The sequence below is a fragment of the Lissotriton helveticus genome, chromosome 1_1 (genome assembly GCF_964261635.1).
Source record: "Lissotriton helveticus chromosome 1_1, aLisHel1.1, whole genome shotgun sequence".
NCBI classification, from domain to species: domain Eukaryota; kingdom Metazoa; phylum Chordata; class Amphibia; order Caudata; family Salamandridae; genus Lissotriton; species Lissotriton helveticus.
In genome coordinates, this window is record NC_136057.1 from 293928046 (window position 1) to 293943412 (window position 15367).

Genomic DNA, 15367 nt, shown 5'->3' on the forward strand with positions numbered 1-15367 from the left:
TAAAATCTACAACATTTTTAAGATATAAAATCTTGAAAATGCTCTCTCGTGGATATTATGCAACAAATCAGCACTCGGTTATACTTAAATGCTACGTTAGGCGATTATGTTTTTGGTTTTCGAGGCACCTTGAGCTTTTAGGTTTTCAAGTTCGTAGACTCCTGTCTCCAGTTTAGCCAATGAAGATGATAGTTCTTTTGATAAAGCCCCCTCCTTTGTACAAACCCCGTGCTGTTAGTAGGTTTGAAAGTGCTAGTTCTTTGTTATGTATTTAAAAAAAGGAAATCGGGGTTAGTCCTGAGACATGTTTGAACATGATATTCAAATATATCAATGCATGTTAAACTTCTAATAGCCTCAAGTCACTGTTGACACACGTGTTATTTCTTTATTAATTGCCATGTTTGTAAGCGCTTTGTACCATAGCATAATTTGTTCAAGACAATTCTTCCCCTGATTACTATGCAGTGATGTACGCAATGTATTCACCTATACCAGATATATAACCTTCCCATGTCTTGCTTACGTTTTCTGATCCGCAAGGGCTATTAACATTAAATGTAACTATTTTAATCATTGTTCTCTGAATTATCGGAGAAGGGTTGAATTTAACAACAAATAATGGGCCCTGTCACTAATACGTTGGTGAAAGGGATCTTATGTAATGATATGACATAACTCAGCATAGTTATAAAATGAATTACCTGTGCACAAAAGAATACATGCTTTGTGTCGTCACCGTCAATTGTCAAGCAAGTGAATTAAAATGCTTGCTACAGTGGTTCTTGCAGAATAAAACAATTCATGGGAATGGGAATCCAAACTTGAATAGGGGCCGGTAAATGCGAAATGCGAAGGCACGGTTTCCTAGATTGGGAACTATAGCAGGTCTTTTCGATTGGAGACCACCTGTGTGCCCGGTGGAGGACTATGTATCGTTCGATATATTACGCTGATTACATTTACTCAGGTCTATATTTAATGTATAAAAGTTGTGTGCATCTATTTGCTCCTTGTCCTAAACATGGGTAAATTCTAATTTGATGGCAGAGTTGCTCTTTGCTGACCTTCCCAAGTCCTACAATCAAAGAACCTGTGTAATTAAAGGGGAAAGTGAACTTAAGTTTGCAAAAGTAATTTCAGACTCTTATCTGAAACAGAAATTCAAAATGGTGACTGGTTTAAAAATGTATGTGAGCGTTCACTTGTAATTGATTGACATTTTCAATAGGTGCTTGGCTTAGGAAAGAATAGCTGTTGGTCCTCTTCATCTGGTTTCCCACCACCCAGCCTATGGTGGTCAAGAAAGTGAAAGCTGAGTTGGAGAGTAGGAATCCCAGCCACTGTCTAGCCCCCACCTGTTGAAGTGTCAGGTCATTTTCAATCCCACTATGGTGTTTGATGCAATATGGATGGATGGATGTTGTCCCTAACTGAGTGTTGCATGTTTCAGCCACTCTGAAGATTAACAATGACATTAAAAGTGTGAAGAGGCTGCAGCTGTCTCCAGCAACATACGTCAACGCCCTTGAACAAGGTAAAGAATACTGCACTGCTTGCAGATGTTTTGTAGTGGAGAACAATTAAATGTGCCTTGTGGCTGGACCTTCTATCAAATTTCTATTACAGAAAATAACCTGAATTTATTTGTGTGTCATGGACATCAGTGTAGTAAAATTATCACTGCTGCTTGCTTTGCAGAAAGCTGTTACACAAAGAAAGCCCCCAGCAGATCTCACAAGCTCGCCCGCTCCCACAAAAAAGCAGTGTCTTTCAGTGTTGTGGTACAAGCTATTCCACCCCCTTTTTCTTTCCCTTTCATCCTTAGTATACAATGCTAAGAAAGCAGTGGGTGTAAAATACTGTGCTACCAACACACCCACAACCTCTCTTGCTGCCTCTTGAAGAAGCAGTGGGTGACATAAACATTCCTACTGTCTGACATTTTTAGTGCTTCGTTAAGGAGTAGTAAATTGGTACCACTTTCAAGATCTCTGCCTTTTTCCCAGCTGCTCAGAAAGGCAGCGGTGAGTACTGCTGTTCCACCAACCTCCAACTTCTTCTTGTCTTCCCAGCAACATAGCCAACTTAAAAAAAACTTGCAATGAATTCCTTGCATGGAATTGACTTGACATATATATTGAATTATATTCTGTATTTCTGTGATAATCCTTAACTGGTTTTTCTTTAGTCTTCTCAAATTCAAGACAGTTAATTGTGTCGTAGTGAGGTTACCATCCTTTTGTCTCAACCTTCTTTGGAAATAACCATGTGTTTTGAGCTCCCAGTAACAAGAGGCAGGAAAGCCTTTCCCATTCCACAGTGGGGTGAGAATTGTGTGAGGCTTAAAGTTTGGGGTGAGGGGGAGATGGGGAAAATGTACCCCATCTATTGCATAAAACAATTCTTGAACCGCCAGAGTAGAAATGCAGTAAGCATAACGTTTTTCCTCATTAACCTTGTGCTTTTTGTTTGTAGATTTTATTTGAATTTTGTTTAGCAGATGTATATTGTCAGAAGGCCTCCAGTGTGAATGTGTAGGCCCCAAAGTTATTTTAGAGACATTGCACCCTACTTCTTTAGGTTGAGTTGCATGTTCATCAAACTCACATGACACTGACCGTCTTGTTCTTTCGGCAGAAGAAAATGTTTCTAGCATCTACAAAGATCTCCAGAAGTTATCAAGACTGGTAAAAGACCAGCTGGTGTATCCTCTGCTGGCTTCTGCTCGGCAAGGTAAGCCTGATGCATCGTAGACATTGTTATCATAGTAGATCTGTTTAGAGATGCGCATAGTGCAAATTATACAACTTCAGAATTTCTTGTGGCAAGCTCATTGCTAAAGTAGGAGAAGACAGGCTACAGTCTGAGGACATTTCTGAGTAGAAATAATGTCTTCTCTGCCATTTTAGTCTTTTAGAAGTGTAGGTCCTTTACAGACCATGTCATATACAAAATAACAAAAGACAAAGAATATTCTTTGGGACGGAGCTTACTCCTCTCTGTTTACGGATGTTTACTCCAGAGAACACAGGTTTTTGGGAGAGAGAAAAAAATAACTAATTAATATACCTCCAATTACTGCATTCGGATTGAGTGAGTCTAAGTCTCCTCATTGATTGGCTAGTTGACTCCCCTAGTCTGCAAATTCCACTTTTGTATGCATTTGAATGCTTGTATGTGTTATTTTCTGCAGCGTAAACTCCGCTGAAAAACAGAGGCGCCTACACAGGCTCTAATGCGAAGATATAATCACGGTGAACATAGGCTGGGGTGAGCTGGGTTCTGATATTGGAGTTGTACGGCATGTTTTTTCTTTTTTCTTTTTCTTTTATTGCTTACAATGCAACGTAAACCTACTCTATTTAGACTGTTGGATCCTTGGATGATGCGCAAAGGAGATGAAATCATCTTCTTTTTCAAATCCCCATTAATCCTAAAACATTGTGTGTTCTAAGGTCCCATTCTGAGGCTAAAACAAGCTGACCGTTTATGAATCCCGTGGAATTCTTAACCATGACTGCATCATTGAGGGACGTTTACGTTTGGATTTAAACTCCAAAGGCTCTCATTACAAGTGGGCTGATAAATTTGAGTGTGCGGTAACTCTTGTTACCCCCCTCCCCCATATCAAATTGAGTTTTGTGATCAACAGGTGAAAGGGGCCTCTATTTATTAGAGAAAAATGGCTGGTATATACAGCAACAGGGATCTTTTCATGCCGTAACCCCCAAAATCCACATATCCCCCCCCTCCCCAATCCTGTGAAAGAGGAGTTAAGAGACCTGATGAACACCGAACTCCTCTATGATGCATATTGGGTTTGATAATTTACCTTCTCCATAATTGCCAACTTGTGATGATGAACAGTTGACCAGCTGATGATCCTTATGCTGCAGTTTTCCTATGTTACTAAAAGAGGGCCAAAGTTTGACATGTGGCTTCTCTGCAGACATCATACAGCAGTCTTATCAAAACTGCTACGGATGCTACCTTCCCTGTTGTTCAGTGAGCACTTTGATTACCAGACAATGACTTGTTCGCCAAGCAGAAAAGGGCATTTAATACATGTGTAACATGACTAAACATCCAGTATTTCCAAACGTTGGCCATAATAGTTGTTCCTTAAAACTTTTGTGCGCTATCAGCTACATGGACAATATCCCTTTTTTCCCCCCTACAGCTCTTCCATGCACTGCCGCTAGAAACAAAAAGACAATGGGTACACATGTGTATAAGACCCTTCTGGGATACAGATTAGGCAATGTAAATGTGATTGCTAACTCAGAGCAACCAATGGAAAAGTTGAATGTCCATGTTAGAAACGCCAGCTTATATGCACTCTTTTCAGGTCTTCCGTCCTGACATCAGCGTTGCATAGGGGGTTGGGGAGGTCACCAGAAAGTTATAGGTTTCCCCTGCCAAAGTCAAACCGGTACATTTCTGGTTTCCTATATTACTGGTTGCCCTTGTAATAGTAAACAAATGCAGGGCTCTGTATGAGAGTAATGCACAGGTCATGAGAAACCAGTCCAAACTGCTGTAACCTGTCACTCTTGCCTACGATCATCGAGAGGGGGGGTAAATGTAAATGTATGTAAATGTATTGGACTTGTAAAGCGCATATAGCCCTAATAGTCAGGTCCTGCTTTGCCTGCGTCTGGAGGAGCCTCAGCATTGCCGGCTGCGAAAGCGCCGCCTTTAGAATCTCGGTCAGCCCCCAGTTTACATTCTCTGGGATGGTTGTATATCGTCCACCGGGTAGTGATGTGGTGTTCAGAGACTCATTCCCCGATGCTGTTAGCACATTAGCCATGGGCTGTGCTAATTATTCCATCCTGGGTGATCTGAACCTACATTTTGATATCTCAACTAACCCGACGACACGCAGCATCCTGGCTGACCTAGAGGCTCTCCAGCTTACCCAGTTGGTATCTCAGCCCACTCATGTAGGGTGCCATATTTTGGACCCCTATTTTACCAATCTGGCTGAGACAAAGGTTATTTCCATCTCGCCGCTTGGGTGGACAGATCACTTTTTGGTGACCATCCACTGCCCCTTGCCTGTGACCTCCTCCATCCCCCCCGGTCAGACGGGTATCCAGGAGACATTGGAACAAACTCAGGCTGGAGGATCTCCATCGTCTCCTAGCGGTAGAGCCATTGGGCCCACTGAATGATGTGGAAGCAGGCTATGACCAGTTCTGCACTTTGATTTCCAGGGCTTTGGACTCTCTGATTCCCATTGTTTCGAGTAAACTTAGTACCAGAGAGTCGAGTCCTTGGTACGACGGTGCTCTGCGTGCCTTGAAGGGAGTCTGCAGACGGATGGAGAGAGCATGGCGGAGGACTTATGAGGCTGATTTGAAAGCCGCATATGTTGCCTCAGTCAGGATCTACCACCGGGCTATTTGTAAGGCCCGTGCGGCATTTTACGCTGCAGAATTTCGGAACAGCTTAAATCCGTCAAAGACTATATTCAAGGCCGTGAAAGATCTTTTGGCGAAGCGAACTTCCTCTGTGGATTCGGGGTCCATCTCCCACTGTGAGTCTCTGGCTTCGTACTTTTTGGGAAAGGTCCAGGCTATCTATCGGACATTCCCTAGCACAGGGACTGACTTGGGAGCCTTAGACGGGGCCTTAAGTCACCATACCTTGCATTCTTTCCCTCCCCTACTCCCGGAAGGGTTTGACAAACTTGCGTGAAAGGTCAAATCTGGCTCTCCGCTGGATCCAGTAAGATCTGCTCTTTTTAGAGATCAGGCCTTCTTGGGACGCTCGGTTGTGTGTTCTTTAGTCAACCTTTCACTGGAGTCAGGGGTAGTCCCAACGAAATGGAAGCAGGCGGTGGTTTCCCCAATTCTTAAGAAGCCCACCCTGGACCCCTTGAAGCCCGAAAGTTATCGCCCGATCTCTTTGCTACCCTGGCCAGCGAAGATAATGGAGGCCCATGTCAATCTGGCCTTGTCGGGACATTTGGTCCGGCCAATGCCCTTGACCCCACACAGAATGGCTTCCGTGTTGGGCACAGCACGGAAACTGCCCTTCTTGTGATGGTAGAGCATCTGCGAGTGGTGTTGGACACGGGTCAGACGGCGGCGCTGATATTATTAGACCTCAGCGCCGCCTTTGACACGGTGTCCCACAGTATCTTGCTGCACCGGCTCGCGGAGATTGGTGTCGAGGGCCAGGCTCTGCAGTGGTTCCGCTCCTTTCTCGATGGTCGATCCTTTTGTGTGGCCACCCCTCCCTTCAAGTCCAATTTTCAGCCGCTGGCCATGGGGGTTCCGCAGGGATCCTCGCTGAGCCCCACGTTATTCAACCTATACGTGAGACCGCTGGCTGAAGTCGCTAGGCAGTGGGGCCTTACCCTGGTCTCATACGCCGACGACACTCAGCTGGCGGTCACTCTCAGCGGGGATGCGGAATATGATGCCCCCAGGTTTCAGAATGGACTGAAGGCGGTGGCTACCTGGCTGACGGGGAACTGTCTCCAGCTTAATGCCACCAAGACTGAGGTGATGATCATCGGAAAGAGAGTGGAATTATGGGGCGATCAATGGTGGCCGGCTGAGTTGGGACCTGTGCCTACTCCTGTATCGGAATTGAAAAATCTGGGAGTTTGGCTGGATGCCGGTCTCACTTTTGTGGGCCACACTAAGAAAACAGCAGCATGCTGTTTTGGACTTCTTAGGGGTTTAAGACGTGCCCTTAAGTTTTTTGACGCCCCTACCAGGCAGCTGGTAATCCAGGCTACTATCATCTCGCGCCTGGATTATGCCAGTTCTCTCCTGGTAGTAGCTAACCTGGCCGAAATTACCCGCTTACAACGGGTACAAAATGCTGCGGCCAGAGCAATTGTAGGCTTGCCCAGATTCTGCTCTGTGTCAAACGTCCTCAGCTCCTTGCACTGGCTTCCAGTGAGGAAGCGAATTCATTTTAAAATTCTGTGTCTGGCTTTTAAAATTTTGAAAGGCATAGGCCCCCAAATCATGTCCAGCTTCCTGTCTTTTTGTGTACCCACACGTACTCTTCGGTCTCAAGGTCAGGCTCTAGCCGTAGTTCCCAGATTCAGGCTCTGTCGGGCAGGCGGACGCTCTTTTAGTGTTAAGGCTGCAACCCTTTGGAACTCCCTCCCGGCTGAAATTCGCCTGTTGGAGGACCTTATGCTTTTCCGGAAAGCTATCAAGACTTTCTTGTTTTAAAATGTTCTCCAGGGGTCTCAATGATTAGTTTCTGTTATGTTATGTCCTACCTTGTCACTGCGCCAGGACGCTCCTTCGCTGGAGCAGCTGTGCGCATAATAAAAATCAATAACATAACATAACATGGCCTTTGAAAACTGTACAACCGTTTTAATGATGACTGTACTTGACGTTTAAAAAAATTCACATGCTCTGTGTGAGGTAATGGGGTGTATTATATGTTGTGGTTCTACAACCTCACTGTGTAATACACTTACCAACCCCTTTAGGACCATTTCGTTTTGAATATCAGACCATTTGATCAATCCTGGGTGGCTGTGGCACTGAGAAGCTGGGCTTACACAGAGGAACAAGTGTAAAACATTTAACAGCACCAAAACAATTGAAGGAAAAAACAACACCCAAGAAATCCGACACCAATTTATAAAAATAGACCGTATTTTTATAAGATTTTAGACACTAGAACAAAAATAATCCACCGGATGGTTTCGGAGATGTGGATTTTACAAGCAATAATAAATCAGTGCATTTTGGTTTTACTGCGGTTGGTTTGAAGTACTTGGGGTGACCAACTCTGGCAGGGAGATAGTCAGGGGGACCAGCAATGTCCTCCAGTACAGAGACCTTCCCAGGTACAGCAGTCCTTCACCAGTTTCAGGCACTTTATCTGCGTTGCAATGGATCACTATGGAATGGACCTGATGCAAGGGATGAAGGATGCGGATGATGCCCAAAGGATGCTGTGGATGCGACGCAGTAGACATGGGTCTTCCTGCAGGTATTCCTCGATCCACGAAGTTTGTGAGGGGGGGGTCCTGTTTGCAGGGTTGATGTCCCTCGAAGTCCTCTCCAATTTGGTCGAAGTCCAGTCCCCATTGAACTGCCAGTCGGCTATTGTAGATGTCACAGGCCAATCCTTCCTGGGTCAGTAACTTCCCTTCTGAGGGTTCCAGCAACTCTACGACTGCATTCCTGGTCTCAGGGAACTCTGGTGAAACTCTGTGTGCTGGGTCTTTGTCGTCTGTGCTGCATGGCAGTGGTGGTAGTGGCTTGAGGACTTTGGAGTACCAACGTGCCCCGGCAGACTTCTTCAGCTGTTGCATTCCTGTGCCGCAAATAGGAGTCAGTCAACAGGCCCTTGAAGGTCTCCTGGCTTGGCTGGGCTCTGGAGAGGACTTCTTCTTGAGCAGGACACAGCAGGCAAATTCCCTCTCTTTGCTAGCCAGCAGGTGAAGTCTTAGTCAGTTCAGCCTCTCTATGCTGGTTTCTCGGTGCAGCATGTCAGTTTTCCTAGTCGGTCGAGATCTGAGTGCCCTCTTTATGCTCGGAAAGTGCCCTTGGGGCAGATTGCGGCTGGTAGCCAGTGGGCTGCCAAGTTCCTTCCCACCTGGCGACTGCTTCCTGTGGAGTGTGGCATTTGCTGGATGCACCATTCTGCCCACTCCCAAGAATGTGAGACCCCCTCTCTCGGTGTTCAGACATCATTAGTTTACTACTGAGATGTGGCTACTGCAGGGCTAAAGGCCCCTGGGCAAAAAGGTTTGGCAACTGGTTTCCCCTCTAAGCCCCTCATGCCAGCCTGTCTACATTAACAATGGGACATCCCTCCCCTTGGTGTCTCACATCTGCTCTATCAAGGCAGTTTTACATTTGAAGCCTGGTATTTGAGGCTAACAACTGGTTAGCAGGCCTCAGTGCACTCTGAGTCGAAAAACCAGCAGCATCAGTCAAAACATTTGTGGGTGACCATACAAAAAGAGGCATTTCCTTATACTCTGATTGGCTGTAATATTCCCCCTTGGGCCTTTGGGTTAGTACTTGGTCATCCGAGCCCTACACACCAGTATAGGAAGAATACATCTGACCTAAAGAGGATCTGCTGCAGGGTTGCCTCTCTCCATTCAGACTTGGCCATAATGAAGCCTTGTAGGTGTGACCTGTGGCGTGATGGAGAGCATCTCTGCATGAGGAGCTGCTCTTCAACTAGAAACCAACCTCTTTCCTGGAAGACCTATACAACTCCCAGCTGACCAGAGGTCTATGTGAGGACGTTTCAGTGGAATGCAGTCACCAATGTGCTGCAAGCAAAACTGGCCTGGAAAACTCAGAATAGCAAACACCATCTGAGTTGAAGAGCTGAATCCTCACCTGTTTTCATACCATTACCAACCCGGTTTGAGAGGCATCTTACTTTTAAAGAAGTAGCGAAGCCTTATGGCTCCAGTCCAGTTGACCGTATTAACTGAAATGGTAAAGCTAGTCACTGTAGATGAAGTCTCCTGGGTGCTCCTGCCATTGAAAGGCATGACTGCTTGAAATGTAACATTGTTACTGCATAGTTGTTTCAGGCTACTTCCTCTATCCCACTGCAAAGGCTTACACCCAAATGGGACCGTAAATGGTTGAAGGACTCCAGTGACTCCTGGACAGTGTTTTAACTGGATAGCAGTTATTATACCCCGATCACTAATGACTTAACAACAGGATCATCAGGTGCACCATTTAATAAAATATATTTTTGAGTTTTGCATTAACCAAATACAGCAGAACCTCAGTACAATATGCATTCTAGATTGAAAAACAAAGTGAAATTGTAACACCAATAGGCTTCACATCACAGGAATGCACATGGAAAATGTAAGGAAGAGGAGGAGTGAGAATAGGGGGTGGAGGTGGACAGGAAGAGAAGGGAAGAGGTAGTTACTAACAAACTAGCCACTCCATGAGGTCAGCACTCAGCACAATCCTTATGATCTGGAAATAGCACTCCCACTAAGATAGAACATTAGGGCATCGGCCACAGCGGCAGAGGAATCCGGCAAGGCACCCTCTTAAAAGGGACAGACAGGCACATCTGCAGTCAGAGCACCTTGGGGAACCACTGCAGTGGTATCGCCATGAAGTGTGAGTTAAGTCACAGAGGGGCCCTGATGTCTTTCGGACAGGCATGAATTCCCAGTATGCCTCCAGATGCTCCGGACAAGTGGTGGCATCCTGAAGCTACCTTCTCCTACTTGACGCCAGCTGCCTACCCCAATGCCTCACCATTTTACACTTCGCCAACAGCAGCAATATAGCCATCAACCGAGGGACCTCTGGGGGGACCTGCTTGACTTAGTGCAACAAGGGGGGGGTGCTCAGAAGAATGACCCATGATGCTAGTCACTTCACTGAACACCCCTTTCCAAAAGTCAATAATCTCGGGAAATTCCCACACCAGGTGTATAAAATCAGTCAGCCGCACACTGTGCACAGTGAGCATTATCAGCGAGACCCATTTGCAGCAAGCACATAGAATTTAAGGTGAACCAAGCACAATCTGTAGTTTGGGAATAAGGCCTTAGGCTGTGTGCAGCAATAGATCCATTGGTCCTCACTTATCGCCACTCCAATGTCCTCCTACCCAGTCTTGTGAGAAGAGGTCTCACACATCTGTTCGGTTCTCTGCATACTACCATAAATGCTCATGCTCAGTTTGCATTTTCTTTGGAACTGCGAAGGTGGGGGGTTCTGCCAGAAACATGTTTGGTAGGCTTCGTAGTGTTTCCCGGAGCTGATAATAAGTCCGGGTGTCCAGGGAGGAGGTCACAGTCCTGAAGCACCTGCCGGTGGGCTACAAAGCTACCATCTGGGTACACTGCTCCAAAGGAAGTTAGCTGCATCCAGCGCTATTGTGCTTGCGTCCCATCATCAGCAGTCTTTGGAGGTAGCGGGTGTCCCGAAATAGGAGCAGACAGGGCAAACGTATGACCACGGTGTGCTCGTTTCAGCAGCCCACTCCATGCCCATACAGTACATGCTACTGTATCCACCTGTTGCCAGGCACGCTGGGCGGGGGCCATATAAAGTCGTCTCAAGCAGGCACAGGGCCACATGGTCAGCCTCCGGGGCAGTGTGCGGCTGATTTTTCAGGGGGGGGGGGGGGCAACAGTTAGTGTGCAAAGTGGGCGTGGGCACAGAGAAAATACAAGTAAAAAATGGGTGCCCCGCCCATCCTGCACAAAGAGGAGCGTTCGCACCTCCCATGCTACCCGTGGTCTACCTCTGGCCCATGCCAACGAGACCAGGAGGGAGCAAGTTTCCGCCGAAAGCAAGCCAGTAAAGGGACTGGCAATGTAATAAGTATGTATAAGAAATTGGGGAATATAACCATTTTCGCTATGGCTAATCTACCAGTAAGGGACAGTGGTAGCTTTGACCATGTGGTCACCCGATCTTCGAGCCACATCATCAGTTCACCATAGTTTTCTCACCACAGTTCTTCTACATTCCGGCACCGAATTATTGAACAGGGTCAAGGGCGATGTTTGTGGGAAGTCCGAGGTGAAGCTCAACATTGCCGCCATAAGTGGAAATAAAATGGATTTTGCCCAGTTAAGTGTGATATCCGCCATACCGCCAAAGCAAATAAACTCCTGGAGATGAGGGTCTAGGTTATCCTCTGGACTCTAGATGTACAGAGTAACGTCATCCGCATACATGGATACAAATATCTGTATGGCGAAACGTGAAGCCACGGTGTGAATGATGTTGCCGCAAGGCTGCATTACAATAGCGAATAAAATAGGTAAAAGCGGGCACCCTTGATGTGTAGATCGAGCTATCACAATAGGAGCAGAAATTGTTCCATTTATCCACAGGTGTGTGACTTGCGGGGTGTAAAGCCGTTGGATTAGGTGAATGAACATGGGGCCATTCCAGTGAGTTAAAGGCTTTGGTGGCATCTAAAAAGGCAGTAGTAGCTCTTACGTTCGAGTCAATCGTGTGAAGGAGGGCACAGAGCTTGTGCAAATGAGCCATCGACCTACTCGGCACGAAGCCAGACTGGTTCAGTCGGATATCGAGTGGCAGGAGGGGAAGGTGTCTCATGGCAATCAGCTTGGCCAGGATTTTGTTAGTGATGTTTATCATGGAGAATAGCAATGTCGAGGGTCCTTACCTGGTTTCAAGATGTTAACTATGAGAGCTTGTCGCAAAGCGGTGGGGAGAGGGGGGGTAGCATGCTGTTTCACATGAACTCCTCGTCATGTCAAGAAGGTGTGGGGCATGCAGGTGTGTGAATTCTTTATAAAAGGAAGTAGTAAGGCCATGGCCTTTTTCATTGTCAGACACACAATATCTTCTACCGTACAGGATTTGTTTAGGAAGAGGCAATGACACTCTCCCAGCCAGAGGCGCTGCATAGAGTCCAGATAAGAGTCTGGTCTGGGGCGGTTGGAATGGTGAGAGCAAGAATACAGGGTAGCATAGGTGTTCACCATGGTACGCTGTACGGCCACGTTGCCAGCCTGTATATTTTGTTGGTTGTCCAGAAGTTCGAGACAACAAGAGAGATGACTGGGCTGTTCCTAGGGGGAGAAAGAAAGAAGGAGAAGGTCACTAAGGTATAAGGGCTAGTGCTCAATGGAGGACCACCCCTGGGTATCCAATTTGTTGGATATAATGGCCTCACACACCCTTGCGAGTGTCATGCTTCATCATAGGCAATGCTCCTCATCGGGCAGGCGGTGCAATGCCCAACGGGCTCACCTCAAAGAGGGGCTCTTTATCGGAGATCTTTTATCCAACTGCCTATGGGTGAAGTGGGGGTGAGGGGCCAGGACAGAGTAGATAGTGCAGGTGAGGATAAAATGTGGTACAAGGTACGGGAAAACAATTTTATTCTGGTGGTCCTCTACCACAATTAAAATCAAGGGCAGCCGGTGTTCGTTGGAACTTTGGTTTCCCAGATTGGACCGGGGCTAAAGTGCAAGTGGTGTGGTCAACATGTTTCTCGCTTCTAGTACATTGACTGCGATTCTTCAGGACCTAGTAAAAAACTACAATCTACAAAACATGACCTAATGATTAGTATCAGTGTTAAATACAGCACATAAGTTGTACTACCTGTTTGACCCTGCTCTTGCCTAAAGAGGGGAGACAAAGGAGATTATTACCACAGGTAAGTAACAGCATGTGACCCTGTAGTGACCATGAACACACTGTGAAAAAGTGACACACTAGTGGAGATAGTGACTAGTATGTGGTTAAAAACAAGTTAAAAAAACTGGTAGCAGCAGTATCCATTAAAACGTAATCGCAGACCCAGGGGATCGGAAATACTGTTACTCACCTAAAGGTTAGAGTTATGGGGTGTCAACAGTACCCGGTGGGTCTGACATCAAGGGAGAAGCCATAGGGGTTGAGGCTGAGGAGGGAAGGATAAGGGTGGGCTGGTATTAAAGGTAAGTAGTAACCCTAGATACATGTTTTTCCAGTAGTTGGAGCCCCACCGTTGGCGTTGTATAGATGGTACACTTACTTTCTACTGCTTGTGTCAGGGCCAGTAATTATTATTATTATTATTATTATTATTATTAAGGAGTTTTATACCGCGCCTGGTTACCCTTGGGCATCCCCGCGCTTATCCAGAGAGAGACGCCATGACACGCGACACAGGAATTAAGCAGGAAACAGGTGGGTTTTTAACAGCTTGCGGAAGCGTAAGAAGCTTGTTTCCGAGCGCAAGTGCAGAGGAAGGGAGTTCCACAGGATGGCCACGTTGTTGGAAAATCTTCTGCCACCAGTTCTTACCTTCCTTGCCCTCATGACCTGCAACAGGTGTTGATGGTCTGAACGGAGGGAACGGGAAGCCTTATAAGATTGAACCATGTCCCATAGGATAGGTGGGCCTTTCCCCTGCAAGATTTTATGGGCCATACAAAGTGCCTTGAATTTCACCCTCTCCCTAACAGGGAGCCAGTGCAGCGCCTTCAGCGCAGGTCGGGCAGACTGACGCATGGGAAGGTCCATCAGGAGCCTAGCGGCCGCATTCTGCACTTGCTGCAGTTTATTTAGGGTGGACTCTGGAGCCCCCAGAAACAACGCGTTACTAAAGTCCAGCCGAGAGATGATGAGCCCCTGGATGAGTAACCTCCTAGAGGCCACTGGGAGGAGAGGTAAGATCTTCCGGGCTGATCGGAGCAGACCAAAGCACCCGCCTGCGGTCTTTTTAGCGTGTGTCTTAAAAGAAAGGTCCTGCTCCAACCACACCCCCAAGCTCTTGATCTCCTGTTTGGGGGTGGGAGCCGCTCCCAGGCAGCTAGGCCAGCTGCTCGGAGATAAGGAGGGAGGGGAATTCCCCAGCATCATCAGTTCCGTTTTGGAGCCGTTAAGCTTGAGTGCTGAGCTACACATCCACGTGAAGATCTTATCCAAACACGTGTGCAGCCGGTCGGGATGGTAAGCCGACTGGGGAAGCCCTACCACCAGCTGAGTATCATCAGCATAGCTATTAATCCTGATACCCAGGGGCAGTATCACACTCTCCAGGGGGGCCATATAAATGTTAAATAAAGTAGGGCTCAACGATGAGCCCTGTGGCACACCACACTGGAGAGGGACCGATGATGATTTCTCGTGGCCTTCCCACACCTCAAACGTCCGGCCATCCAAAAAGGACGCAAACCACTGCAGGGCCATCCCAGAGACCCCCACCCCCGACAGCCGTTGGAGAAGCACCTGATGGTCTACGGTGTCAAATGCCGCACTGAGGTCCAGCAGGATCACTGCCACCGATCCCCCTGAATCCAAAATGCTCCTGGCATTCTCCACGACTGCCAGCAGGGCAGTATCAGTCCCCTGACCGGGGCGAAAGCCCGTTTGGGAGTCACCCAGAAGGGAGTTGGACTCCAGGAAGCCCGAGAGGCGACGATTCACCAGCTTCTCCGCCACCTTGCTAAGGCCGGGGAACAGGGAAATAGGCCTAAAGTTGGCAAGGTCAGCGGGGTCCAAGTTAGGCTTCTTCAAGAGATCCTTGACAACCACTCCCTTCCAACTAGGGGGCACCACTCCTTGGGTAAAAGATAAATTTATCAAATCCGTCCGTCACTAATAATAATAATAATAATAATAATAATAATAATGATGGAGTGGAGGGTAGTGTATAAAAAGTAAGTAAATATAGCCTGGGTTTTATCGCTAAGTGGCAATGTTGTTCAGTGGTAAGCGAATTAGCCATATTCTGTCTGGTCTCTTAATCTGGCATTTGTTTAGTGTTGTTAGACAGATATTGTCACAGGAATTAACCATAGTCTCAAATATTGGGGCAAACCAGAGGAAGTACATTGAACTAGGCATAGGTCGCTAGGCAGATAAGGAATGTATATGCAGAGACGTGTTCA

At 46.8% G+C, this 15367-nt stretch overlaps 1 protein-coding gene across 1 annotated transcript in view; it reads left to right on the forward strand.

Moving 5' to 3' along the window:
• Positions 1-15367, forward strand: part of FBXO7 (F-box protein 7) — a 136765-nt gene that overhangs the window by 48507 nt on the left and 72891 nt on the right. The window contains exons 6-7 of the mRNA XM_078669386.1: positions 1454-1537; positions 2641-2736. Of these exons, the coding sequence (XP_078525512.1) occupies positions 1454-1537; positions 2641-2736 (180 nt within the window). The remainder of the gene's footprint in view (positions 1-1453; positions 1538-2640; positions 2737-15367) is intronic.